Source organism: Pipistrellus hanaki (genome assembly GCF_964339955.1).
Source record: "Pipistrellus hanaki genome assembly, chromosome: 16".
Lineage (NCBI taxonomy): Eukaryota > Metazoa > Chordata > Mammalia > Chiroptera > Vespertilionidae > Pipistrellus > Pipistrellus hanaki.
Genome location: NC_140518.1, coordinates 34,630,612 through 34,648,525, shown reverse-complemented (window position 1 = coordinate 34,648,525; position 17,914 = coordinate 34,630,612). Strand labels below are relative to the sequence as shown.

At 40.4% G+C, this 17,914-nt stretch overlaps 1 protein-coding gene across 2 annotated transcripts in view; it reads left to right on the top strand.

Moving 5' to 3' along the window:
* Nucleotides 1-17,914, top strand: part of ZZEF1 (zinc finger ZZ-type and EF-hand domain containing 1) — a 109,857-nt gene that overhangs the window by 56,549 nt on the left and 35,394 nt on the right. For both annotated transcript variants that reach the window (XM_084862799.1, XM_084862798.1), the window contains exons 22-33: nucleotides 491-657; nucleotides 741-822; nucleotides 1,648-1,849; nucleotides 2,743-2,891; nucleotides 4,602-4,842; nucleotides 7,679-7,758; nucleotides 10,380-10,473; nucleotides 11,996-12,467; nucleotides 13,143-13,307; nucleotides 14,562-14,681; nucleotides 15,358-15,519; nucleotides 17,036-17,165. In XM_084862799.1, coding sequence (XP_084718925.1) covers nucleotides 491-657; nucleotides 741-822; nucleotides 1,648-1,849; nucleotides 2,743-2,891; nucleotides 4,602-4,842; nucleotides 7,679-7,758; nucleotides 10,380-10,473; nucleotides 11,996-12,467; nucleotides 13,143-13,307; nucleotides 14,562-14,681; nucleotides 15,358-15,519; nucleotides 17,036-17,165 — 2,064 coding nt within the window. The remainder of the gene's footprint in view (nucleotides 1-490; nucleotides 658-740; nucleotides 823-1,647; nucleotides 1,850-2,742; nucleotides 2,892-4,601; nucleotides 4,843-7,678; nucleotides 7,759-10,379; nucleotides 10,474-11,995; nucleotides 12,468-13,142; nucleotides 13,308-14,561; nucleotides 14,682-15,357; nucleotides 15,520-17,035; nucleotides 17,166-17,914) is intronic.

Here is a 17,914-nt window from a genome sequence, read left to right as displayed (position 1 = left end):
TATCTTCTTTGAGTCTCACAACTATAGGAGTAGGAAGGGCATATATTAAAAAGTCAATTTTAAAGGTAAAAAGGCAAAGACTTAAAAAACAAAGAAAAAGAAAAAGGAAAATTGATGGCTAAAGTACATTTTTAAATTTGCTAAAGTCCCAAATAGGATTTTAAGATCTTTAAATTCCTAATTATATTTTTTTCCACTACAAATTCATGCTAATAGTGATTTGTAAGAAATAGTACTGTTATAATTAGAAAATGAAAGCTAATCAAGAGTCACTGTAGTGCAGTAGAAATCGCATATCTGTTCTGCGGAATGAGAAATGTAGGATGCTCTGTATGTGTAGATGGGAATGTCAGGCATATTTTTAGCCTGTGTGGTGATCTCCAGGGGATTGTTGGGGGCTGTCTGTCTAGATCATGAATACAGCACAATCTGTTGTGTACGGCTAGATGTAAAGTGATGAAAACCTTTCTTATCTTGTTTGTTTGCATAGTTGGATGTCGAGACTTGGCAACAGGAACAGCCAGTGGTGTTACATACATGGACTAAGGAGTCTGCCCACAACTATGAAAATAATTGCCACGAAGTGTCTGTCTTTGTTAGCCCAGGGGCAACCTATTTTGAGGTGGAATTTGATGAGAGGTGTGAAACTGAAAAAAGGTGAGATTCACATATTCTTCTTTCCCAAACAATGATGGATCAAAAGTGAGAGAAGGGAAGTGACAGAGATTATGCTTTCACAGGTATGATTATCTGGAATTTACCGACTCTAGAGGTGGAAAAACACGTTATGACACAAAAGTTGGCACTGATAAATGGCCCAAGGTGAGTGGTATTCTCAGAAAGAGATAAAATGCCTACTTCTGTATCAAGTCTTCTCCTTTGGCATCCCTCAGGAGTAATAGATGTATGTCTTTGAAAAGACCCATTTATATTATATATTTATAAAAGGAAGGATTTATATTAGAATTCAGCAAACGACAACTGTCACCTGTTTTTAAATAAAGTTGGTTGTTTTTTTTTTAACACAGCCGTACCCACTGTTTACATATCAACTATAGCTGCTTTGGAACTGCAATTTGCAGACTTGAGTAGTCAGAGATGTATGGCCCAGAAAATTTAATAATTTACTATAAGGTTTAGGGAAAGTTTGCCAACCCCTGATCCATATCACATTGCCCAGAGTAAATGGATGATATAATTCTTAGCAAGAAGGGTCCCAGGAGGGCCCAGACCACGGCAGTGAAAGCCAGGAGTCCCCCTCACAGTGAGGGCTGCATGACCCCTGGCCATTGAACTGTTGACCTTTCCTCTGCTGTCTGGGCTGCTGGATGGGAGCACAGCACTGGGCGAGGTGAGCTCTGGCTGAGAAGATAGTGTCAGAAGGGTATTGGGTTTATAAACTGACCAGCAGTTTTCTGCCAACTTTGCTTCTTTACAAGGTACAGTTGTGAATTTTCTGATTCAGCCACTCGGTTGTGCATTTCTCCTCAGTAGCTTTGGTGGGGGTGATAAGATATAATGGTGAGCCTGTAACCCATTTTTAAATACAGTAGAGATTTTTTGGGTCATGAAGAACATGCTTATTTTTTATTGAAATGCTGCATCCTTAAAGCTGTTTGACCACATGACTTTTTGTGTTTGTTCTAGAAAGTGACCTTTAAGACTGGTCCTCGGCTACAGTTTCTCTTCCATTCTGACAGCAGTAACAATGAGTGGGGCTACAAATTCACTGTTACTGCTTATGGCCTGCCAGATGTTGCCGTGTCTTGGGGGTTGGATTTGCAACTTCTTGTTTCTCGACTGATGGGACGTCTTGCTTCCCAGTGCATGGCGCTCAAGTCTGTGCATCGTAAGTTCACATCCTGTCCCTTCCCTTCTTGCTACAGCCATATTGAAGAGCAAAGTAATGCTCTCTCTCTCTTAAGGTGCCTCCACACAATGGAGAAGTAAAAGGTATTAATAAAATTCTCTTTGTTTCCTTTAAACCAAACCAGGATAAAATGTCTACTTGACACCAAGGGGAGGCTTAGCGGGGGAGGGAGCTGAGTTTTAGCAGCATCTCATCCTTTTTTAATAAATGAATTGTGGTATATTCCAATAAGAAAGCAGAAATAGAGACTAAATTAATTTTAGTCTTTGGATTTTGTTTTAAAGTGATTTCTTCAATTTAGTTTTAAAATTCATCCAGAAAATAAGAACTATATGGAATACACTTACTAGAGTATTTTATGTCTGATTATAAAAGTAAAATATAGAAAAATTTCATAATGGAGAAAAGCCATCCTTAATCCTAACACCCAGAGATAATTATTATCAACATTTTAATTTATTTCCACCTAGTCTTTTTTTCTATGTCTTCATAAACGCACATATGATGAATATTTAATTGCTCAGTTTACAAAGTGTGAACATTTCACCATCATCAAACATTCCTGAATGGTCTCCTGTTACACCCTAGGGGTAGTTCACAGTCTGTTTTCAGCTTACTATGCAGATGAGTCATTTCAGATGTACCTTAGCTGAATCTGCTCCACAGAGTAGCAGCAGTTCAGGACTTCCTATGGTTTGGGCTCATTTGGGGTATGCGTTCCTGAAGTTCACAGTTACATTCTGGTAAATGTGGGTGAATTCCCTCCAAGTCTTAATAATTCCCACATTTTTAAAAACCTTCTTTATCAGTTCAAAGATTCTTAGTATAGTATGGGAAAAATAGAACTCTCATAAGCCTTCTTCTCTTTTCAGAGTTAGGAAGTGACATGGCAGTACCTCAGGCAAAAATGGCACTAGTCCTAAACTCCTCCTTGTGGAAACCTGTCTTCAGGCATCAGATATGTCCAGAGTTGGGACTAGAAGCAAGCTGGCCCACTCATCCACAACAGGATAGTAAGGAGGTATTTACTCTTCTGTTGTCTTTCTATTTGGAATGGAAAATGCTTACTAATACTTAATACTTTAAATTATGAATGTTTGTGTTTATATCTAATCACTCCCACCAAGTTGTTAGCTCCTTGAGGGCAGAAATTATCTCTCATTTATTTAGTGTTCCCACTGTGTGCCACAGGGGCCAGTGCATAATGGATGTTCAAAAATATCGAATGGGTGGCTCTTCAGTGAAATATACCAGTTGTTCAGTAAATATCTCTTGATGGAATTATTAAACAAATGAGTTAATTCTGTTTCTAGTTCCCACTGAGTCAAGCTTTAGAGTAAAAGATTCATGCTATGCTTTTTGTTCACCATGGAGTGGTAGCATGTTATTTAGTTTTATGATATTTAAAACACTGAATAGGTTTGCCTGCTGTCTTTTTTTCATCTCTCCTTTCCTCTCACTCTGTTCCACTACTTTCCCTTCCTTCTTCCCTCTTCTGCTCACACCCAAGTTATTCAGTTAATTTATGAATCCAGGGACACTTCCTCTCCTTCACTTCTCTCTTAAATTTGGTTCCTTCGGACCCTCTCTTCTTTTGATTCCATGTTAGCCAACTGTCTTCTCTTACATCTAACCATTTCGTCAGCCTCTCTTATTGACTTCTCTTAATTTTCCTATAAAGAGTAGGCTTAATTCAGGCTTTCTCTCCTTCCCTGCAACCCACCAGACTTTAACCACTCTTCTCTCTTCTGTTGTCACATCTGTGTGAATAGTTCTAAATGTCAGTATCCAGAGCTCTGGTTCTTCTCCCAGACTCCCCAGGTACTCATCTTCCTGTTAGGAATTTTCATTTTTGTTCTGACTCCCTTTAACTCAAAAATATAAAATCAGGATTATTCCCTCCCCCGTGACCGCTTACTCTTATTATCGCTTTCCTAGGCACTGAGCCACTGTTCCCTAGCATCACCTTTATTCACCTTGTTCTCACCTCTCTATCCAGTCAGCTGCAAGCCCTATAGATTTTTCCCTTTGATGTTCATCTTTTGTCATTCCCTCTGTCTCCATCTTTATTCAGGCCCTCATCTTACACTTACATTGTCACATTGATACCTACCAAGTTTTCTTTTTTTAAAAAATACTGCATTATCTTGTCATTCTACTGCCAAGCACCATTAATGGCTCCCCATTGCCCACAGGGTGAAGTCTAAACTCAGAGTGACAGTCCAGGCTCTCTGCAGTCTCCTTTCACCTTACCTATCTGACTCTAGTTCCCACCACTCCCCAGCTGAGACTTCAGGCCAGGTCAGTCTCCCCACTGACTCTTAACTTCTGTAATGTTTATGTTCCTCAGGGCCAAACCTGCCCAATCTTCACGGTCCAGTCCAAAGCCCATCTCCTCCAGGAGGCTTTCCTGAATTACTTTAACTTGCCAGCAACTCTCTCCTGTGAATTCTCAGCACTGGATGTCCCTTTATAGGCATTTGGCACTTGATAATCTTTTGCTTTATGGTAGTGCTAGCTTTAATGCTTGTAATGTTTTATTTCTGTTTACCTTTTTTTTTTTTTTTTTTTTTTTTTTTAAAGCCATATGCCTGTTTGGTTTCCCCAAAATAGGTTTAAACTTCCTGAGAGTATGTACTCTTATATATATTTCTGGCCTAGTAGGTGTTCAGTAAACTTTATTTTTTGAACTAATGTCTTAAACATGATGGATTTTTGTTGTTGTTCCCAGGTTAAGAACATCCCTGATGATCCCTGCCACCGTTTTCTTCTTGATTTTGCACAGTCAGATCCTGCCCAGAACTTCTGTGGGCCATATTCAGAACTTTTCAAAGGATTCATACAGGCATGTAGAAAACAGGCCCCAAAGACAGATATAGTTGCTGGTTCCACTATTGATCAAGCTGTGAACGCCACCTTTGCTGCTCTGGTGTATCGCACTCCAGACTTATATGAGAAGCTGCAAAAATATGGTAACTTATATTACAGGGAATATTTTTCATCTGAAGGCCAATTGCTAAGATTTAAGAAAGCCTAACTTAAGTAAATAAAATATTTTGAAATATAAACATCCTATATAATAAAAGCCTAATATGCTAAGTGTCCGGTTGTCCAGTTGGCCGTTCAACCAATCAAAGCGTAACATGCTAATGATATGCTAAGGCCACTCAACTGCTCACTGTGACATGCACTGACCACCAGGGGGCAGACACTCAGTGCAGGAGCTGTCCCGCGGTGGTCAGTGTGCTTCCACAGGAGAAGTGCTGCTCAGCCAGAAGCTGGGCTCATGGCTGGCTGATGAGCACAGTAGCAGTGGCAGTGGTGGGAGCCTCTCCTGCCTCCGCAGCAGTGCTAAGGATATCTGACTGGAAGCAGGCCTAAGCCGTCAGTCAGACAACCCCTAAGGGGTCCTAGACTGTAAGAGGGCTCAGGCCAGGCTGAGGGAGGACCCCCTTCCCCCTTGGAGTGCATGAATTTCTTGCACCAGGCCTCTAGGATTTCTATAATTATAGATTTCATCTTGTTAGGTCTGCTTTGCTAGTCAAAAGATTCACGACCAATTTATAGTTAGTAGACTGGAGTTTATGGCAAGTAGCTTTGAGTTATCTAATTAGCAGCTAATTTGTCATATCCAAAATTCTAATGGTAAGCAACCAAGAAGCTTAATGGAAAATAAAAACCCTTAACTTGGTCTGTAGTACCAGCTCAAAAACTAGAAGTTGTGCAGCTTCAGGTTAATCTAACAACTTTTCTGCTCCTTAGTGTCCTTATCTGTAAAAGTTTAGATTTGATTAGCTCTAATATTCTAATAAATTCCAATTAAAACAATTGTTTAGGTAATTGAATGTGTCATGACTAAGGAGGAAAATATTGGTATTCTTATCTTTAGATTTGCAGCTTCTTTGTAGCATAATCCCTGCTTGGCTTCCTTTGTTGATAGCCTGCTTCACCATTTCTTTCCATCAGGGATACCAACTCTGTATTTCCTGTGTGTGTAGCCTGCAACCTCACAGGACCCCCAGGAGGGAGAATCTCTCTCCATTCCTAATCCTCTAGGGGAAAAACCCATCTAAAGATGAGGTGTGGGTTTTCCCGAGCACTCTGGCAGGTTATGTGCTCTTTCCATGGTGCAGATGAAATAAGCAGAAACAAATGCTTCCTTCCATTAGAGTAGGTAATTGACTGTTGCTCTTATTACTATTATTGAAATTAATATTGAAATGATCACTACTGCCTTTATTGCTGAGTTCTTTGGATCTCATATTGCAGAATTATTTTTCTGATTTCCAAAATATCTTGATTAGTCCCTCAAATATTAATATCTCATTTAAGAAGTTGCTAAAATAAAACTACATGGAAACATGAGTGATTTATGGAAACAACCATCATATGGAAAAGTGTATCTCTGCTAGGGAATAGAGAACAGTGGGACCTTTATGGTTTTGAAAAATTCAGTATATGTTTCATAGTCAAATTGTGGTTAGAGAGCTGCACAATCTTTATTATCTGTGGGAACTTTGAGTAGAGGGGAAAAGCTTTCTGAGTTAAAAGCTGAGAAGCAGCAAGTTTCAGGCTGGGGAGAATTCTGCAGCTCCTTTTCAAATCATGTTCAGGTAACACGTAACTATGTGCAGTAAAGAAACTCAATGAAATGTGAGAGTTAGAAATGTTTTGCTGAATACAGGTTGTTCTGAGAATGTCTACCGTTGTTGCTTTGAAGAAGACATACTTGGTCTCAGTTCTTCCTAGCCCAGCCTTTGAGGACTGATCATGGATTCTTTAAAACTGAGCTACTTAGAGAGTGGTCTTTGTCTAGCTAATTTGCTCATATTTGTCTAAAAATTGGTTACCCTTTTGTATTAGAAATGTACAGGAGGAGTTTTTCAACTAGACTAAAAGCTACTTGAGGGCAGTGCCTATGTCTCTCTTTCTCAGCACTGTCTTCCTAGTACCTGATATGGAGCCCAGAATATTCTACATGTTCAGAAAATATTCATTGCATTGTACATTGGTTCAGCAAGAGCTTTACACTTTTATAGTACATATGTTATCCCTTTGGTTTTTAGCTGAAGAAAAGGAGCAGGTCTTCTTTAAAAATCACAACTTTATTAACATTTTTTCTATATATCTACCTAGCCTTTATCTAGATATATTTGTGTGTGTGTGTGTGTGTGTGTATACATATACACATACATGCAGCGTGGGGAAAAGTAGGTTTACAGTTGTGAGTACACAGTTTATTCTTGTATTATTATTTATTAATTATTGTATTATTTTCTATACAAACAACTGTAAACCTACTTTTGTCCTACTATATATATATATATATATATATATATATATATACACACACACACATATATATATATGTTTTTAATGTATATTCTTTTTAAGTAAGGCCATTTTATTTATATTGTTTTATAACCAGCTTTTTAAATTTAATATATACCATAACACTTTTTCAATGTCAATAATTATTTTTGCTCATTTTTAGTATCTATTATTTTACTTTTAATACTTTTCATGTCTTTTATGTTTTTTCTTTTAATATTTTTCTCACTTTACTAGTATGTTCATTTCAGATGTTGTTCATTTGAAAAACGTTAGTTTGAAGTAACACAGAGAACCCATCACAGCTATTTGTGGCTTAGATGATAATTTTCCCCCCATGACTCTTTTAACCATTCCCAATGTGTGTCAGAGGAAGAACTTTTTCTGTGGGTTAGATTTAGAAACTACTTTGTGCTTAGTGTTGCAGTAATGAATTGTGTTAACTGAATGTAATCTCTTCCTCTCTCCTTTCCCCAGTAAACAGTGGGGGCACAACAGCCCTGAGTGAGGAGTTTGCACAAGTGTATGCCTTGGCAGATGGGATTCGAATATGGATGGTAAGATTTTCCTTTGCATGTGATTTTTATATTTGAAAAAATTTTCCACCACAGTATCATGAATTAAGGAAAGGAACTCTCTTCTCAAGAATATAACTTTAGCTGAAACCGGTTTGGCTCAGTGGTAGAGCGTCAGTCTGCGGACTGAAAGGTTCCAGGTTCGATTCCGGTCAAGGGCATGTACATTGATTGCGGGCACATCCCTGGTAGGGGGTGTGCAGGAGGCGGCTGATCAATGTTTCTCTCTCATCCACGTTTCTGGCTCTCTATCTCTCTCCCTTCCTCTCTGTAAAAAAAAATCAATAAAATTTATTTAAAAAAAAAAAGAATATAAGTTTAGGAATGTTTTTTAAACTAAAGTTTAGTGACATGAATGGATATTAAGAATGCTCAGAATAAACAGGGTTTAGTCGAGTCACCTTACATCCTTGGAAACCCCAACGGGCACCTTGTGGAACCTGTTGACCAGGAAGGAAAGCATTACCTTAGGTACTGGGCAATCACTGGTGGTTTTAGTCAGAGGAGAGGCTCTTCTGCATTTTAGAAAAGTGGTTCTGCAACATTGTTTCTGACAGCAATAAACTGGGAGAACAGTGTAGGAGAATGGACAAGCAGGTTGCATATTATACTACTATATAATGTTACATTACAATGTAAAGAGATAATAGCAATACAGGATTACAATGGAAGTGAAGAAGTAGAGCTGCATGTATCAGCATGGGTGGTGCTCACAAACATGACAGTGAGCAAAACATAGCAAGTTGTAGAAGAATGCGTAAGTATGATATTCTTTATATAAAACTAGAGGCCTGGTGCACGAAATATGTGCATGTGGGAGTGGTTTGAGGGGGGTGTCCCTCAGCCTGACCTGCACCCTCTCCAATGCGGGACCCCTCGGGGGATGTCTGACTGCAGGGGATCACAATCTGGGACTGCTGGCTCCTATCTGCTCCCCTGCCAGCCTGGTCACCCCTAACTGCTCTCCCCTGCCAAGCTGGTCACCCCTAACTGCTTTCCCCTGCTGGCCTGGTCACCCCTAACTGCTCTCCCCTGCCGGCCTGCTTGCCCCTAAACTGCCTTCTGCCTCAGCCCCCGCCATGGTAGCTTTGTCCAGAAGGACATCTGAAAGATATCTGGTCTAATTAGCATATTACCCTTTTATTAGTATAGATTTAAACACAAACCAAATCTATATGTTATGTACATCAACATGTAGTAAAATCATATAAATACATGGATATCATAAACACAAAAGTCAGGAGAATTGCTTTTATTTCTTGGGCATGGAGATGAATACCTATATATCCATATTTTTTTATATATACACAATCATCTTAAATATTGTATGGTAATTGGGGGGGGGGAAACCTTTTACTTAGTAGAGAACAGATAATGAAATTGAAAGTAGGAGAACAGGATATTAGATGAGGATGGCTTCTGCTACCTAGAAGATAAAATAATTAGATTTTATAATTAATGTGAGTGGAAACAGGAAGATGGAATTTAAGACTGTTCCCTTGTTGCTGGGTGACTTGGTGGATGATAGAAGCATTGACCAGAATAGGAAAGATGGTCTTGGATCTGAGCGTGGGCAGGAGAGTTCACTTTGGTTCATGTTGAGTATGAGGACATCTAGGTTATCTGAGACCTCTAGCTGGAGAATTTAATAAACATGAAAGAACCTAAATGGCTGATGCATCACAGACATGTCAAGGTTGAGATAGGGAATCTGCAAATCATTGGTAATAGTTTTTCTTTAAAATATGAGTTTGTCCAGGAACACACAGCCTTGGACAGAATCCACAATGATCAGAACATACGTGGTGCTCAAAAATACTGGATAGATAGATGGAAGCCAAAATGAACAGAATCTCTCAAAAGAAACTTAAAGGTATCATCATCAGAATGGCAAAAGGAGAATCAGAAGATTTGACCGAGAAACCATGGCATCAGTAGCAGTTTAGGAAAAAGAGAGTATGCTGCAGTCAGCTACCACATAACAGTTCAAGTAAAAAAGATTTGGCAGGTGATGAGGCACATTGTAGATTGTGCTTCTGGTTTAGCCTTTTACAGGCTGCTGACATTGGACAAGATGCCAGCTTTCTCTCTCGTAAATCACACATGGCCTTCTGCCTGGGATGTTAGTACTGTGGTCATATTGTGACCATTGCCTGGCAGTCTAGGCATCACTTAGAGGTATCCCCTCATTCAGGGTAGAATAGAGATCAAGTTTTTGTCTAACCTCTTGCAGCAAACCAAGCGTATAACCCTTGCAAGATACTTCACTTTTCTGGACCTTCACTTCTTCATCTGTCCTAGATCAGCCTTACATAGTTCCCTCTCCACCTCCAGTGTTCCAGAGTTTTTTAAACAATAGGGCCATGGGTACAAACTCCTCTCAAATACTTGAAGGTATTTTGTGGGTTTACCTTAGACACCTTCACAGCCTGGGCTACTTCTAGGATGAACAATAATGTCTTAGTCCTGTGTCCTCATTAGCTGAACAATAACTATAAAGTTCTCCATGATCTCAGCCCTGTGCGCTTTTGAAGTAATTTGCTGTGACTGCCCTGTGGCCGTGACTGGACAGCCTAATTACGTGTCTCAAATCCTCCCCTCAGATGGAGATAAAGCAGAAGTCCCTGGTGAGCCTGGGGAATGAGGCAGAAGAAAAACGTGGGTCAGAAGCTGCTGAGGCAAACCCTGAGAGCCTGGGTGAGTGTGCTGACTCCAGTCATTATTGGGCCTTCTTGTTTGCATTTTATAGAAAACCAGAGACCTGTCTTCTATATTAGTTTCATTGAAGCTGTGCTCTCCGAGACCGGTTTGGCTCAGTGGATAGAGCGTCGGCCTGTGGACTGAAAGGTCCCGGGTTCGATTCCGGTCAAGGGCATGTACCTTGGTTGCGAGCACATCCCCAGTAGGGGGTGTGCAAGAGGCAGCTAATCAATGTTTCTCTCTCATCAATGTTTCTAACTCTATATCCCTCTCTCTTCCTCTCTATAAAAAAATCAATAAAAAAAAAAAAAAAAGAAGCTGTGCTGACCTAGGGAATGTAATACAGGTGCTAAATGTAGTTTCCAAGGATGTAGAAACTTTCTTTTTTACTTCTTTTTAATTATTTCTCTTAGGAGGCATTAGGTGCTTTTGGAACTACATCTTGTTACGTTTTGACAGTGTGCTGACATTGAGCTCTGGCCAGGTAGACATTGAGCCCTGGTCAGTAGGTCAGTTAGTTGGAGTGTCGTCCTGTACACCAAAAGATTGTGAGTTCAGTTCCAGGTCAGGGCACACACCTAAGTTTCAGGTGTGATCTCTGGTTGGGGTGGGTACAAGAGGCAACTGATGGATGTTTCTCTCTCACATCAATGTGTATGTCTCTCCCCCCCACCCTTCCTCTCTCTCTAAAAGTCAATAAAAACATATCTTCAGGTGGGGATTAAAAAAAAAGAAAGCCCTGGCTGGTGGCTCAGTTGGTTGATTGTCATCACATGCACCAAAAGATCATCGGTCTGATTTCTGGTCAGGGCACATGCCCAGATTGCAGGCTTGATCCCCCAGTAAGGGGCCTGTAGGAGGCAGCTGACCAATGTTTCTCTCTCTCCATCTCTCTCAAGTCAAAAACTTAAAAAAAAAAAAGTGTGCTGACATTGAATATTTAGTGAAATTAGGAATTACTATTAATTTTTAAAATGATATCATGTTTGTTAGTTTTTTAACTCATTTTTTAAAGAAAAATATACCAAGGTTTTTGAAGTTGAAATAATGTGATGCTTGCAATCTACATGGCAGTGGGGAGTGGGTAAAACTAGATGGGCCTTGGGTTAACTATTGAAGCTAGGTAAGGGGTACAGGAAGGAATTTTATACTGTTCTCTCTCTCTCTCTCTCTCTCTCTCTCTCTCTCTCTCCCTCTCTCTCTCCCTCTCCATATATATATATATATATATATGTATATATATATATACACACACACACACACACATATACATACATATATATGCCTGAAATTGTGTATAATAAAATTTTTTCAAGTGTGCTAATAGTGTTGGGAAGATTTTGGTTTATATAATTAAATAAAATTTTATTCTACTCTGTTAATAAATATGTTTTATCACTGTAATAATGGAGGTATTTCTTGTCCTAAATTGTAGAGTTTAAATAGGTCATTTTCTCTCTAAAACTAGGCGACAATTTAATTTTGACTTTTTCCCCATGGTCTTATTTTTTGCATGTAGCAAAAGAATGTATTCAGAAGAGTCTTCTGTTACTAAAATTTTTGTCCATGAGTATGAGTTCAAAAGAAAGCTGTGACAAGTTGGTGACTACAGATGAACCTGATCACCATCTGCAGCCACTTGACAAGCGCCAGAGGACAAGCTCTGTGGTGGAAGAGCATTTCCAGGCCTCGGCCTCTCCCACGGACACAGCGCCCCCTGCTGCGGGAGAAAGGAGTCCTGGCTTGGACGTCCAGCCGAAGCTGCCACCCAGCAGTGGCCCTCCTGCCACAGAAGTGTCTTCTGCCACAGCCGAAGAGCCCTCTTCACCTTCCACTCCCACTCGGCGGCCCCCCTTCACCCGGGGGCGACTCCGGCTGCTCTCCTTCCGGTCCATGGAGGAGGCCAGACCAGTGCCCACAGTGAAAGAGAAGTACCCTGTGCTGAGGGATGTCATGGACTTCATTAAAGATCAGTCACTCTCCCACGAGAGGTGAGCCAGGCATGACCTTTCTAGCACTTCCTTTTTTCAAGCCATAGGTAACTAGTCTACTCAAAGGCTTGAAGTTCATGTTAAAAATGAGCAAGTAATGCTTGAAGGATAGATCAAGATTGGTTTTAGAATGTTAAAAAAAATTGGTAATGCTTTTCTTTTCAACAAGTATTTTTTCACTCAAAATTTGTATTGTATATAAATTATATCTCAATAATGAAAAATGTACTGTTAGGATAAGAAAAGAAACGTTTATTTTGGTAGTTGATATTTATAAATTTGCCTTATTTTAACCCTGGGAGAAATTCGAATTTGATATTTTCTGTCAAAATTATTTGTCAGTGGGCCAACATCTCTGGAAGTATTTCATGTTTTAATTTCCTACCCTAAGAATGAAGGCTTTGTCTCTATGGGGAAGTAAAGATATACCGAGGTTCCTTTTTAATTAATTTTTTTGTATGGGTTATTGGGCTTCTGGATGGTGTCAACTGATCTGCAATGTTGGACTAAAAGTAGCAAACAGATATTGATATCCTGCCTGAGTGATATTTCTGATACCTCACAATAGTATTTCCCTTGTATTAATATGGCATCAGAACTTGGGCAGGGGTGTGTTTTCTTTCTGTCCCAGCTCAAGAGTTTTCTGGGTGTTCCTGACTTGAGTTCTGTCTCCAGTGTTGTAAAGGTTCTTTCCTTGAGAAAAGCCCAAGCGCAGAGCATCCTTGAAGTCCTGAGGATCATTCAGTATTGTGCAGAGGCCCTGGGCCAGCCACATTGCTTCCATCCACCTTTTATACTTTTCCTGTTGGAACTTCTGACCTGCCAGAAAGAGTTCACCAAGTAAGTACAAACTTCAAGTCTTCAAAGAAAGTGAGCAGGGGTTGTTTCAAGAAATCTTCGTCTCCTCTAATTAATAATTCTGTCATTTCTATGTAAGAAATTATGTTTTTGGTCAGTTCTCTCATCCTAAGGGAATTTGAGTTCTATCCTTTTAGTAAGAAATACCAGGAACGTGTTTATTTCTCCTGATGAGAAATAATTTTTACCAGACAGTGAGGATTATATTGCCATTTCCTCATGCTCATTATTTGGCTCCTGGAAACTGTGAAATCAATGTAATGCTCCTTTCCAGTAATGATACTGATCTAAGTACCTCACCAGGTTTTGCTAATATGTACACAGTAAATACTTTCTGAGTGTCGACTGTGCCAAGGTGCTGTTCCAGGTGTTGTATATACATACATACAGCAGTGGACATGGCATCACTTAGCTGTTTTGATTTGGTGTAAGACTTCTTATGCAAGTATATGGAGGGAGAAAAAAGCAAGGGAGTTGGTGATTCAAAGGTGTGATTGGTCATTGGATCTTAAGCTGCATATGGAACAAAAAGCAAGCAAGCATGGTGGGAATAGTAGATAGTGAGCATGAGACAGCATCGTGGTGGGGCTTCCTGGGATTGAAAATGCTGTGTGGGAGTCCCAGAGCAGGTAAGCAGGATGAGAGGTTGTGGTCAGAGTAGGATGCTCTGAAGTGAGGATTTCAGAGATAATACCATTAGTGTGGTGACAAGGTCAAGGAAGTGATCATCAGGCGGGGCTGGCCAAGGGGATAGAGAAGATCACTGGAGGTGGCGATGGCAGAGAAACCAGGGACAGAGGGACTGGGGCAGCATGCCCATGGATGTTGAATTCTCCGAGGTGACAAGGATCAAGGGAGCAAAGACAGTGAGCTTGGTGCTAACGCATCAATGGAGGGAAGCTAAAGGGTGGGCACTGCTCTGTGGAGAGGATAAAAGGAGGTGATTTGTGAAAAGTAGCTGACACAGTATCTGGCATTCAGGTAGTGGTGGGAAGGTGGTTCTTACATTAGCAAAGGAAGATTAATTGTGTTTCCTTACTCCTGTGGCAGCCCTTTGACCCAGGCAGATGGACTCATTGCTGTTTTGTCTCTTATTTTCTGAAATTATTATATTTGTATATACTTACATTTCTGTGCCACTTCATTGTTTGCTTCTTCTTAGCTCTTTTTCATGTAAAATTATTAAGTAAATGATGTTTTGACAATTAAGTGATCGATGATTTCCTCTGTTTCTAGTTATTTTGGACACTTGGAAGGCTGTGGTGCAGCTCTACACAAAGAAATTCGAGACACTTACTATCGATTTGTCCTCTTTATGGTCAAAGCAATTAAAGGATTTAGTAGCATAAATGACAGGTACTGGATAACTTTGTCTTTTCTAAGGAAAATTATTTATACTTTTTCTGAATTTAAAATCAGTGTTGAAAATGTAGAAAAGTACAAAGAGTAAAGAGAAAAGAACCCCTAATCTTACCATCTAGAACTAATTGCTGATGTTCACTTTATTAGTATATTTCTCCCAGCTTTTATTCTATATGGGGTGTACAATTGTTAAAGGGGATGGGTCTTGGTTTATCTAAGAATTTGTAACTTGTTATTTTTAGTTTTTCTTATATTGTGTACAGTTTTAAAACAAATAATAAGGCCACACCCCAGTCTTCTCCATAGTAAGTGGTTTGGACATAAACCTTAAATCAATGGTTCTTCTCTACATTTAAGTTGCATAATCTAAGTTGGGACTGGTCCTACTTTTGCTATTTATTGAAAGGTGATTTTTATTAGTTAGTCTTTTACCATTCATTAAATGTCTCCTATGGTAGTCCTGGCAAAATGGAAATTTTACCCTGTGCTTTTAGAACTCAGGTTCGTATGGAATATGAGAACTTGAGAGGTGACGATAAGGAACCCAGACCAGCAGTCTGTAGTTCCCCTGTGCTTTCCACTTCAATCAGACCAGCTCCCTGCCTTTGTGTCTGTTGTCTCTGTTGGTGATGCGCAGCTTTGATAACTTTCACTTTTATGGCCTCTTTAGGTCCTTGCTGCCTGCCTTATCCTGTGTTCAGACAGCTCTACTCCATCTCTTGGATATGGGCTGGGAACCCAGTGATCTCACCTTCTTCATTGACATTCAGTTACCAGATCTCCTCATGAAAATGTCACAAGAAAATATAAGTGTCCATGACAATGTGATCAGGTAAGAGCACAGCCCCACACTCTGTAGTTCTTAGAGGTGAGTGTGAAGTACAGGGATTGCATGTAGCATAGGCGTTCAGAGCATGGACTCTGGAGCTGGGCTCTCTGTGCAATATCCTGGCCTTGCTACATACTAGCTGGTGACCTTGGGCAAGTTAGTCACTCTCTCTGTGCCTCAGTTTCCTCATGTTTAGAGCTGGATATAGTAATGGCACCTACCTCAGAGGATTGTTGTGAGGAATAAATGGGTTGGACCAGTGCCTGGTACATGGTCGTGTATGTAAGCTAGTTGGTGGTGGTTGTGTTGTACTCCCAGAGGATGAGGATCCTCTGCATTTTTAGAATAGTATAGCTTCTTAAAAATTGAAGGATTCTTTTCTGTATTTTTTGTTATATGTATATGTGGTCTTAGCCACTATAACATCTTGCACATTATAAGGACTTAAAGCATGAGAAAAAAAATAGTTTGTGAAGGGTTTTTTTTCTTTCCTCACTGCTCAAGCTACCCATTAAGCATTCATGTGGGTAGAAAACAAATGAGAAGAGAATGGGAGAAGAAAAGCAAGAGGAGAGAATTAGAGGAAATAAATGACTGAGTTAACACCGGAACAGTTCTTTCAGAAGAGATATTCTTGGAAAAGGAGATAGAATTCAAGCTGTCACTGTTTACCAAACCTCAGCCATGGCTCTGCTGTCAGAGGGCGCTCTTGGCTGAGAGGGGGGACACAGCACAGGGGCCTCACCTGGCAGTCTGCTCATTGTTTCAGGCTTTGTCTGCACCTGCGTGATGAGTCCTTGGGTAGGACTACATTTGGCCTCCCAGTCCCTGATAGCACCTAGCTCAGAGCTCAGTTTGAGCAGGACTTATGTTACTTTGTTGGAACACGTGAATGGACAAATTTGTATTTGTTGGCTGGTAATTTATTTTGCATTTCTGTTGAGCAAATCATTTTGTATTTAAAATTATGGTAACTAAAACAAACTGTAAACTGAAATGATGGATATTTACAATTTTGCAACTAAAGGGCCCATGAATTTCTGTATGAATTTCTATTTGAAATGAGGAAACTGAGGACCAAGCTGAATACATTAAGATCTTGCAGCAGCTAGTGGGAGAGTTGAAGCCCAGGGTCTCCTTATTTCTTTCTCATTCTGATCCCACTAGGATGTGCTGAGCATGACCAAATAAGACTTTTTAAGAAAATCACTTCATTTGGCTCCAGTGCCTGGCACATAGTTGGTTGTCAAGTAGAATTATGCCTTATAGGTGTAACCTTTTAGTTCTAGTTCTAGTTCTTCAGCCATTGTAGTCTGCCCTGGAAAGGGCAGCTCTCTTTTTATTGGTGTATATTTATCAAGCATCTGGAAAATCTTGGGATTTTGAAAAGCAAAGTGACCTCTTCCCCTGAGTTTAAAAATACCCCATGTTTTAAACCCATGGGACATAGTCTGCTAACCAGCACTTTCTAGGATTGTTGGAAGAGGCATGCTTTTCTCTCTTTTTGTCCTTCTTCCAGCCAATGGAGTGAAGAAGATGAGCTAGCTGATGCCAAGCAGAATTCAGAATGGATGGATGAGTGTCAAGATGGCATGTTTGAGACCTGGTATGAAAAAATAGCCCAGGAAGATCCAGAGAAGCAGAGGAAAGTAAGACATTTCAACTAGAGTAATCTAAAGTGATTTGCTAGGAGTTTGGAGAGGCCAGTCTGCCTGGGGGAGTGCAGCGGGCTGTCTCCTGAGAGGGATCATGGGGCAGGCAGTACCGTAGTGTAGCGTTCGCCAACTGGTAGTCACTGGACCACTAGTGGTCCGTGAGGTCCGAAAGGTTAGCGACGGCTGTTTTAAGAAAACCTTTGGAGCAGCAGTCGCCAGCCTGTGGTCTGTGAGGTCCGAAGGGTTGGTGACCACTTGCCGAGTGTGGTCTTTACCTGAGGGGCCCTGGATGCTGACTTGACCACACTCAGGGAGTGGCTCTCTCCCATAGAACTAGACTCACAGAAAAGGGGCTCCTGAGGCCAATTTATTAATTTACAGTGACAGATGGAATTGCTGAAGGCCCTGACCTCTCCTGTAGGCAAGCAACATGGGAAGCCACGTTTCAATCAGGTTGCCTGGTGAGCATGGAAGCAGCCATGTGGATATGGAATCAGAATGACATGATTCAGATGTGTAAAAGCACTAGGCTCAGATAACTGCATGTCCATCTCTCCACACTAGGTGTTAATCTGTCATCACCACATTGTGCCAGGCATCTGCTGCCTCAGACTCATTGGTTTTCTTGGTGTTGTATGCCTACTATGTGCCAGTTACTTTGCTCATATAGATAGCACTTCTGTGGTGCTTGAATGGGGCACATCAACTTGGCCTTTGCGATTTTCTCTGGATAGTTCTGTTGT